Source organism: Octodon degus, unplaced genomic scaffold (assembly GCF_000260255.1).
Source record: "Octodon degus isolate 3935 unplaced genomic scaffold, OctDeg1.0 scaffold00016, whole genome shotgun sequence".
In the NCBI taxonomy this organism is placed as follows: domain Eukaryota; kingdom Metazoa; phylum Chordata; class Mammalia; order Rodentia; family Octodontidae; genus Octodon; species Octodon degus.
Genome location: NW_004524592.1, coordinates 1,591,296 through 1,602,852, shown reverse-complemented (window position 1 = coordinate 1,602,852; position 11,557 = coordinate 1,591,296). Strand labels below are relative to the sequence as shown.

The window sequence follows — 11,557 nt, the reverse complement described above, 5'->3', positions numbered from 1 at the left end:
CTAATAGACCAGTTAAAGCCTGGTGGAAGATTGATATTGCCAGTTGGTCCTGCAGGTGGAAACCAAATGTTGGAGCAGTATGATAAGCTACAAGACGGCAGCGTCAAAATGAAGCCTCTGATGGGGGTGATATACGTGCCTTTAACAGATAAAGAAAAGCATTGGTCCAGGTGGAAGTGATTTTCTCTTCTCCTCTTTCTTCCACACATGCAAGGGACGAGCTGTAAAAGCAACATCAGCTTGACCAGTCTATAATATTGCAGTGGATTGCTCATCTCGGTCCCTAAAGCTCTTTGAAAACCAACAGCATCACAGCTTGTTTTGGACTTTGTTACACTATTATTTTCAGCATGAAAATGTGTGGTTTTGTAGGGTTTTTTAATTCTTTAGAGAGGCACAGAATCAAATTGGTGGAGGAAGGATATAAAGTATAAATTTCTATATGATTACTTTAACATGCCCACATTTTACTTTAAAATATTAAAAGAAGGGGTTCTGCAAAATGGAAACGTTAATTTGTGAATTGATTTTGAGGAGTGCTTTTTCTTTTCTTGGATATTTAATTCTTCCAGTATAAATTTACCGGGTCTTTTGTGCATCAGATAATACCACCATTTACAAGTTAAGACTCTTGGTATTTGGTTATCTATTAGATACTACTAAGAATATAGAGATGAGCTTTCTTTTTAAAGCTTTTGATGTGATGTCATAGAATAGCATGTTGTAGATACAATCAGCTGCTTTGTTACCTTAAAAGTAGGTATTTGTAAATATTGAAACTTAAGATGGCAGTTGATGTCCAATAAACACTCAGCTGTTCATATTGGACATAACTGACATAGTTCTTCCTTTCTCTAAAAATGATAGGAGACTTGTAGCTCACTATTATTTTTTGTTTCTAGTTTGCTGCTGATAATGTATATGAATCTAACATGCCGTATAAGCTGTGTGGTAGTTACTGCACAGTTTATGCAGTACTGCTTTGCCAAATAAAGTTAAAAGAAAAAAAAAAAAAGAAAAGAAAAAAAAATGCAAGTTCCATTTGGGCAAATTAGTGATGAGTGAGAACCTGTCTTAAATTCAAAAAAGATCTGAGGATATAGCTCAGTGGAAAATTCCTGATTTGAATCCCTGGTGTGCTGAAAAAAAACCAAATCAAGAAATAATCAACTAAGGAACAGCACAGACTAGAACAATTTACAGAATGTTACGAAGATTTTCCCACAGACATGAACTCCTTTCTCTCTGTTGTTGACTACATACTGCAGTGAATTCTTTGCTTTTTCAGCTCCTCCTTCCCTTCAGCCTGAATTCTACTTCCTCTCCCTAAAGCTCATCTGACCAGTTGATACGCTTCAGCCAACAGAATGCAGCACAGTCCAGGCTACCTCATTTCATTGCTTGGAATGCTTCCTTTTGGAACCCAGTTGCCATGGCCGCCAAGGATGAGAGGCCAAGTTGAAGAGCCAAGATACGAGGGGGTGGTGCGACAGTACCAGCTGTGGGTCACATGAGTGAGCTGTTATTGTAGGACCCAGTGAAGTCACATCTACAGCTGGCTATGGCCCAGCCAACACCATCTGGGGGCGCCACCACCCCACTGAGCCTGTCACTCCACAGATTCACGAAATAGAGTACCATTGCAAAGTACTAAATTTTGTTATATAATAATATATAACAGGCATGCACACACTCCACTGTGTTAGGTGGGGGATTAAATACATTTTTTTTTTTTTGCCTGACTTCAACTTAAATATTTGTCTTTTTAAAATAATAGTTCTCAAAGTTGTTAAATCATCAGTAAATGCCAAATTCTCTCCTGAATCAGGTCTGTGTTGTCTCATCTCTAAATTCATGCTGCTATGACTAGTTACAGACAGAGTCATTATGTAAATATTTGTTGGGGAAATGATGCTTTTCAGGAGATATACATTTATAATGTCAAAAGTAAGTGAGGTAGAAAAAATGAAGACTTTTTCATAAGGAGAGTAAAATTTTCAAGAAGAAGCATCCTTTTGAAAATTATTTTGAGCATTTTAAGGAAAATGACATTTACAGATAGAATGTTTTCCTTCAATAAGAAAAGGGGGAAAGGGAAAGACAAAGAATACCATTTTTGGTAATCTCTCATTTCATTAGTCATACTGAATTGACCTTTGGTTTCTGCCTCCTTTTTGAAACATATTTCCTGTTCTATTTGGTAGCATTTTGCAAGCTTATGAGTTCAGAACCAAATCTGAATTTCACATGTCCTTACTACATTGTAAAGAACAAACCTTCAAACTATAGACTTCTAGATCCCTCTCATTTGATTACTTTGTGAATTTAATAGTCTATGCCATTTAAAGTTCCCTTTCTAATTTGGAAAGGTGATAGGGAATCTATGCATGACTGAAAATCTAATATAAAAATTAATCTTGATTGCAGTTTATGATTCTCCTATACTACTGAGAGTATATAATTATGAAGAATAGCTCAACAAATCATTCTATTTTGTGGGGTTAAGAAGTGATGAGGCTTAAAAATAGAGTTTTCATCTAAGAATATTTTCTTACTTTAAAATATTGTCTTTCTCAAGAAATTATTTACTACCATGAAGTTATGTAACAGACGTTTGACAATCTCAACTATTATTTGAGCTACACAAAAATACCTATGTGTGTAACAAAAATACAGCATTCTATGGTTGTAGTGGAATTAAACATTTATTAGATAGATTATTGATTTTATTTTGATTGTGATCCACAAAAAATTCAAATGTAGGTAAATTGTTAATATTCTCACAATAATAGTATAATTATGGCAAGTCTATATCTTTACCCAGGAATCTTCTGGAAGCAGTGCCTACCTCCAAGATATTAGACCTCAGACTTATTTAATGTAAAAAACTTTTCCCAGTCCTCACAACAGCCAATAACTTTACCTTCTTCATTTGCAGTTATTAGGTATTCTTTTTAACTCAGCAAGAACAAACCTTTAATTTATCATGGGTAGTGTAGTGTCAAAAGCCCTGTATGTCCTAATTCTATATATTTATGGTAGATCTAATAATTCATACAAATATTACCTTACTTGATGTTCAGAGCAACTCCATGGAACTGATAGAGACTGTGTATGAAATATAAGTCCGAAACAACAGACTCTGAAAGGCCTGTCCCAGTCAACAGTGAAAGGCCCAATGGGACTCAATCCAGAACTTTCAATACTTAGTCTAATATGCCTGTGGCTGTGTCACTCTGCTTCTGACCATGCAATATACTTTTAACTCGAAAGATTGATACCAAGACCTACAACTGCTATCTTTAAAAGGAAAGTATAAATTTATTTTATATTGTATTAGAAATTACAGAATATGGGAGCGGACAGGGACATAAAGTATGGTTATTGTCAAAAAGATCCTTTACAAGAAAATGTCTCAGAAGAACATACATTTCTTTCCCATGTGTCTTCTGACTCATGTCTGCTTAGTTTACACAGAAAAATAAAATATTTTATGACCATCTCCCCTGTAGAAGCAATATTGCTACAGAAGAGCAAAAAGACATGTTATTCTGCCTCATGAATCAAAAATATTGCTGACTAAACTCTGATTTCAGAGTCACCATCTTTGGCAATGGTACATAAGGCAAAAGGAACATTTCTTTGTTGAAAGACAAAACAATGTTTTCAACGCTATGTTCTAATATATAAGCTAAATAAAAATGTTGGGTAAAATGTTAATCTTGAGCCCTGTTTCAGAAAAGCTTGCATTTATTCTGATAGAGAAAAAAGTACTTGACATCTCAAGTCCTGGATGTGGGAATGTACTTGGATATAAAAGTGGCAGTCACAGATCTCATTATCAAGAGACAGAGATTTAATTCAATAAATCCTTGACTTTTATGTGGCAGAAATATGTAGCTAAGTTCCAAGAAATTGAGAAACATTGTACCGGCCCAATCATGCCTAGCAGTGATTTGAATTAGGTAAAGCAGAATTCTTCAAGCCATAGAAAGTACATCTCCATAACTATCAGGGGCCTCTGAATGATTACATCAGCTCTTATCTTTATAATGGCAAAACTCAGCAGCTGAAGCCTGAAAACTCAATCGCTGCAGGATGAAAGGGCTCAGCTCTCAACTGCAGGACACAATATGTCTATCTCCAGGGACAACAGCTCATATCCGCAACCCTTGAGGCCTCAGTTCTGCAACTGGGTAAAATGTAGAGGCTGTCCAGCATCTACTATTTCTCTGAATTTTCAAATATTCCTTTTCTACATGATGAAGCATACTTTTATTTCTCTTCTGCATTATCTTATTACTAGTATTTTTAATTTGGTAGCCAAGAAATTTTTCTGGAATGGCCTATCTTGTAAAATGGTACAAATAAATTTTCAGGCCAGGGGTAAACAATGACAGACAGACAAGACAGGCAGAGAGACACATATAGACCTGGGATAGGGGCCAGGGAGATGGCTCAGTAGAATAAGCGCTTCCCTGGCAAGTGCAAAGGCCTGAGTTCAATCCTCAGTTCTAGAAAAAAAAAAAAAAAAAAATAGACCCAGGATAAAAGTCTAGCTCAGTAGCACATAGCATGTTTAACATTTAGGAGAGGGCCAGCCAATAGCTCAGCAGATTAAAGGCCTGCAAGCAGGCGCAGGGGCCTGGGGTTTGATCCCCGGGCTTGCCATGCCAGCCCCATCCCCGGGGCGCGCTGAGACAGCAATTGAGACTGGGCATGGTGGTGTGCGCCCGTAATCCCAGCTCATGGGAGGCTGTAAATAGGCAGATCACTAGGAGTCTGATCTAGTAGTGAGACCCTGAACACCCTGTAGACCCATCCTTAAAAAATACAAAATAAATGTAGGAGGCCCCAGGTTTGATTCCTATACCCAACAACAAGAAAAAACAGAGGAAAAAAAGAACAAACAGTAACAAAAAAAGGGTCACTCTTTCCTTAAGACCAGGCATATTAAAATCACATGACTTTATGCTTTAAGATAAGGAAATAATCATAGTTCTATTTTGCGTGTAGTTCATATTCCAACACTATGAGATCTTTACTGCAGGCAATGAATTTGGACAGTATCTTTTAGGGGCTATATTTTTTATTTAATCCATCTTCCACTGTAATGCTTAAAGCTTATTATATTCAATCCAATAATTGTAATTTTAATTATATAGTTGGTTATCATCCTAGTTATTAAGTACATTGACCACTGCCTTACTCTGTAGTCACTATTTCTTTTTTTAATCTCAATCTTAGCAATGTGATTTGGATACTTGCATTGCATTTGTCCTCAGAGGAAGTCAACTTCGTCAAACAAAATGATACCAAAATGCTAGCTAAATGTGATCTGATCCTACGCTCAAGGTTAAATTAACCTTCCTTTATATTCCTGGTTCCAGTAATGGGGCCTGGGCACTGAAAGTCTGTTTGCTATTACAGATCAACTGGACTAATAGTAACCATTTGCAGAGCAAGAGCCAGGTAAGTAAGTAGGTCATTTCAGGGTTAGGACCTCTAAAATAACAGAATCACTCCAGCAAAAAGACCTGGCCTATCATCTAGTCTAGCTCTTGTTTTTGAAAGCAAAGACAATACCTTTAGCCATTATCTATTGAGTGTTCTGCAGTTTTGGTTTGCTTTTCCCCTGAGACTGGAAATAGATTGAGAAAAACCTGCTCCATTATTGTCTGGACTGTACTCACTTATAAGACTGGCCAGGGATAAAGCATAAGGTGACAAGTAATGAGTCCACTGTGAAGTCCAAACCACACAGAGGTTTTGTTATCATTCTACCTAACCAACTAAGGAAATTTCTTAGGACTCAAGTAAGAGATTTTTAGAAACCTGCGTGCCATTGTTGTGAAGGGGACCAGCTTTTTTTTTTTTTTGGTCTTAATTATATTTCAACACAGGTAAGCAGGAATATGTTTTCATTCTCCAGCTTAATCTTTCTGGCTTCTACTAGCTGCTGCTGCTGCTTAGATTTGCTGCTGCTGCTTAGATTTGCTGCTGATAGTAGACTTCTCTTTCAGTTTCATTTCTGCTGCTTTTGACATATACTACACACAATCACTGTGTATACACACACACACACACACACACACACACACACAGAGCACCCCTTCGCTTTGTTTCTAATAGCTCCCATGCCTGCTATTGCTACAGTCAGTACTTTGCATATGAGAGGACCATGTGACTTTCTGGCCAGTAACACATGGGGAGCAGTTTTAGGCTATGGTCACCAGAGCTGCTGAACAATTTTCTCTTCATTCAGTCTAAAAATGTAGGGGTGAGGGCCAGTGAGACAGCTCAGTGGACTAAGTGCCTGCTCAGGCAAGTCAGGGACCACGGTTCAATCACTGGCACCACACGCCATGCCAGCCCTGCCCTCGGGCTGAGCTGGCCACAGAGTCTGGGCATGGCAGAGCACACCTGTAATCTCAGGGTTGGGGAGGCAGAAATAGGAGGATTACTACCAGTCTGAGCTGCGTAGTAAGACCCCGTAGCAAATATGTAAAAGGTTTTTTAAAGATTTAAAAAAAAAAAAAAACTCTAGGGGCAATGGTCAGAGATTTAGTGGACCAAAGACACTAAGGGTGCACAATGAAGACAGGGAGCCAATGTACAAGATGTGTGGCATGTGTCTCAGACCTCAGGTCCTCAGGTCCCCTACCAGATTTAGGCTGTTCTCCTTCAGAGCTTTGAGACTGACTTAGCCCTGAGATAAATACTGTGTTTTATGCCAAGTACTTTGAAGATTTCCTTTTCCTATTCAGGTCGCTGAATATTTTGCTCTCCTGAGGTGAGGAAACTTGAGTACCAGACATTCCAGTCACTATTTATTTATTTATTTATTTATTTATTTATTTGGAATATCAAGACAACCATTATTAAACACTTTGGCATGTACATTGCTTCATTTTTACTGCCTTCCAGAGTCAGTTCTCTCTGGCTGTTTGCTTCAGTGAGCTTGAAGGCTGACTTCTATAGCCAAATCTAGTTTAGACATGGTGGTAGTTAATAGTTTGAACTCTCAAGTCAGAGAATCTGGGTTCAATTTTCAGCAAAATTAATACTACTTGGGTGACCTTAGATATATCATTTAAAATTTTAGTGCTTTCTTTCTCATCTTTAAAATGGAGCAAAAGTGATAGTTCCCCAAAATGAAGACTGTTATGAGAATTAATACATATAAAACAATAAAAATAGCATCAACTTGTGGTAGGCACACAACAAAACATCTACTGGTAGGATTACTCCATAGAACTGGTTTTAAGGAGCTTGTGCCAGTTAGGGCACAGATGCCTCATTAGTAAGAACCAAAAAACCATTCAGTTTCACCAATATCTGGAAATAAAACTTGTGGTAATGTTTGATAACAACATTGAGAACATGCTGAAGCAAAAGAACAGTGACATCTGGGTGGACGTAAGTCTAGAAGAAGCAAAAAAACTGTAATACTAAGCAAAGACAATTCAATCAGTCTTCTATTCATTATGCATGACCAATGCAGGAAGAACCCCTCCCAGCAAAGAAGACCCCATTAGAAGCATCTAGTGACTGAATTAGTAAGAAGAAAACACCCTATTACAAGATGGAGAAAAAAGAAAAATCTAGTAATAAAGGGAGGAAAATCCTTTGGCTCCAGTTCTATAGTCCTTTAGCCTAAGGGTAATATAGCATTTTAAACCAGGAAACAACTGAAGCAGTGTGGTACTTAGTGGTCATGATGCTCACCTACACTTACAAATTTTGGAAGAGAAAGTAGGAGGAACTCTTGAAGACAGAGGAGTAGGCAAAGAGTTCATCAACAAAAATCAAATTGTATGGGAAACACATGAAAGAATTAACTCCTGGGACCTGCTCTTATTGAGATTTTTGCATGTCAAAAAAAAAATTACCAAAAAAGTGAAAAGACAACCCACAAATTTGGAAAAAATCATGACAAATAAGTACTCAGACAAAGATCTGCTCTCTAGAATTTATAAAGACCTAAAAAACACAAAGCCCCCAAAATTTGGAAGTTTTAAAATAAGGGAAGGAAATGACACAGGGTCAGGATTCTAATTCACTATTTCTTGGTACTGAGCATAGGCTGACAATTTTAGTCGGGATAATCTGATCAAGTATATGTTCATTTCTCAAATTCCTTTTTAACTGTATAGGTTCTTTTCCATCAAAAATTATAATACATAGTATTTATATTTCCTTAGATAACCAGTTAAATTTGGTATTTTTATGCATTACACACGACCTAAATCGGGTTATGTGATATATTGGCCCAATTCCCACAATGTATGAGAATAATGAAATCTGAGTGGCATGGGTTTTTTTTGTTTTGTTTTGTTTGGTTTGGTTTTTTTTTTTTTTTTTTGCCAGCTCAGCTTGCTCTGAGGTCAGGGCTGGAGCAGCAGGGGGTGCTGAGGATCGAACCACAGTCCCCTGCACCTGCCTAAACTTGCCTAAGAAGGTGCTTTCGACTGCTGAGCTATCTCGCCGGCCCTGAGTGGCATTTTCTTACACATGAAAATCACAAAACTAAAAGCTCATCTTTCAGTGAGAGGGAATACCTTACATGCCAAATTTTATGTCAAAAGACATAAAACAATTATATATACTTAAATATTTTTCATCTTTCTTCTTTCTAGGAGGTCCCACCCTCTAAAATATCTAGCTGGTCACCATCAATTGATAGTCTTATCTTTTTGTGCCAACTAATAACTTTCTCTTTTTATCCCTTATAAAAATCTTCATCATCTCTTACATGTAGATATCTTATATTTGCATTTTGGTAGATCTCTTAATATTTCCTTTGCTTTTAGGTTATATGATTTTTAAAAAATTTTTTTTTATTTTTGCAGAACCGGGGATTGAACTCAGGCCCTTGCACTTGCCAGGGAAACGCTTATTCTACTGAGCTATCTCGCCGGCCCCAAAGACTATAGTGACAGTTATTTTCAAATTTCTCTCATCTGGTTTCTAGTTTTTTATTTATTTATTTTTTTGGTGGAACCAGGGATTGAACTCAGGCCCTTGCGCTTGTGCTTGCCAAGGAAGTACTTATTTCACTGAGCCATCTCCCCAGCTATGATTTTTAATTATCTACACAATCATATTCCCTAAAGACAAGTGCCTGCCTAGGAAACATATATAAGGGCTTGTTGCTAAAAAAAAAAAAAAAAAAAAAAAGATCTATGAATATTCTTTATACAGAAACATGGGGATATAATCACTGGCTTTTTAGGGCTCTAGATGACCACTCAGTCATTTACAAACATCCTGCAGTAGCACATTTGGAAAAGAAAATCTTGGCTGTTTTGCTAGTAAAGTGTCCCAAGATTCACATAACTAACTTGCCTTATTTTGTCAAATGTTCCTTTCAAAGGATGAGGCTGCACCATTTTGAAGACAATGTCAATTGTTTTCACAAGGCAGTAGTAGATTAAAGTACCCTTAAGGAACATACATACAAAAGATAAGAAACTGGTCTTCATAAGAATGCTGCGGATGCCACAGGCAGTGCTCCAATCACTGCCTTTTTCTCTGCCTGGAAACCAAACTTAAATAACATAAACAGCTTGATATAAACCACAGTGCAACATTCATCCAGTGGATAAAAATAACTTGGAGGGGAGTAACAGCTAACCCTAGTACCAGCAAAATGGACACAGACAAAAGGAAGCACAGCCCATCAAACCATACTGAGGGAAGGCTGTTCCCCATGAGGATTATCTGAAATCAGGAGGCTGCGGCGCAGAATGAATTCTTTTTCAGACAAAATATTTAGACTGCATTCTTTCTCATGAAACTACTGGAAGATAAATACACCCCAAGAAAGCATAGATGTAAAGGAGAACATAGGGATCTAATAAAGAAGAGAACCAACTGGGTTCTAAGAGTCTGGAAAAGGGGACTCCAGGATGAAACCAGGCAAAAGGTCTGGATCAGAATGGGCAGGCAGAGCCGCGAATGGATACTTTCAGGAAGAACTAAAACCGTCTACTCTCTACACAGGTTTGTTTTGGGTGCGGGGAGAAAAAACGACAAAGAAAACAAAAAAAAATAAAAACTATGTTGTGAGATTTTTTTATACTGTTACAAAGAATACTAAATTTAAGAAGATCAAAAAAATGATGGATTTAAAAACCAACAGCTAAGAAAAACACTAAGCTTTACCAAAAAACGAAATGAAATCATTATGAATAACTTGAAAGAGCAATGAATGGCCATTATGGAAAAACATTGGGAAGAGGCTTAAATTATCTACTGGGGGATGACCAAATAGCTCAGCGGATTAACGTATCTCTGAGTAGGCTCGGGGCCTGGGCTTTGATCCCCAGCCTGCTGTGCTGGCCCCGCCCCCAGGGTGTGCTGCAACAGTGATTGAGACAGGATGTGGTGACGCCAGTCTGTAATCCCAGCTCTTGGAAGGCTGTAAACAGGCTGATCACGATGAGTCCCATCTAGTAGTGAGACCCTGAACACCCTGTAGACCATTCCTTAAAAAATACAAAATAAAAAAGATCGCATAAATTACCTATTGGGAAGGAGAGACAGAGAAGGAATTTGAGCACCAACGTCATAATCTACCATGATAGAAAATCAAGAAATACGAAAATGGATGAATCAAGAAAATGCAATATGGACCTACTACAGAGAAGGTAAATGCCAAAATAAACTGAGTACAAAGTGATAGTTTCTAGACAGAGATTGAGACATAGAGGATACATACTTTTTAATGTAAATCTATTTGCACTATTGTACTGGAAGAACTATGTATATAAATTATTGTTATAAAATTTTTAAATGCCAACAATTCATTTTACAGCTCATTGTGACATTGAAATCCCTCCCTTCTAATTACTCTAGCTGAATTCATAGGAAACAAGCACAAATATTAAAAAGATGTATTTTTTAAAAAGTAGATGAGATAAACACATATAGATTTAACTATTTAAATTAAAATTGTCTTCAGATTAAATTTGCTAACTTAGCAAATTAAACATGGATAGCGGAAAAAAAAACCCTCATATTTAATTCATAGTTTCAGTAAGCTGCATTTCCTGTTTCTGACTTGAATTCCTAATTAAAGGGAAAAATGGTCTAATAAAATATTGATAAAATGTCGCTCTTTACTGCAAAAGACTGGAAGTATCACTCAAGGGAAATAAAAAAAATGCTTAGTACATATCACAGTGAATATTAATCCATTTGTTTCTAAGGTAAGTCCCAGGTGCATTTCTGAAAAATACATGATTATAACCAGAGCAAATACTGGGTGATTCAACCAAGACCCACATATTCAAGGTAGACTTTGTATCTTAACATTACAGTGCCCACTGGGATGCAGGTCTCCAATGTGGGGCAGCTCTTGGACAGGCTAAGAGGCCCCTGCCTTGCTGCAAGACAAGCATGGTATTTTCTCTGGTCCTTCCACTGGGGTATCGAAAGCCCAAAATCCCATACCCAGTAAGTTCTCAATAAATATTCAACAGAATGTATAAATTAATCAATGAATCATCAGACTCTTCAAATGCCTTTTAAAAGGTTGAAGCAGGTCTATATT

At 37.2% G+C, this 11,557-nt stretch overlaps 1 protein-coding gene across 1 annotated transcript in view; it reads left to right on the top strand.

The window, feature by feature from the left end:
* Nucleotides 1–396, top strand: part of LOC101574317 (protein-L-isoaspartate(D-aspartate) O-methyltransferase-like) — a 1,037-nt gene extending 641 nt beyond the window's left edge. The window contains exon 2 of the mRNA XM_023710151.1: nt 4–396. Within this exon, the coding sequence (XP_023565919.1) occupies nt 4–180 (177 nt within the window). The 3' untranslated portion in view covers nt 181–396. The remainder of the gene's footprint in view (nt 1–3) is intronic.
* The last annotated feature ends 11,161 nt before the right edge of the window (nt 397–11,557 follow it).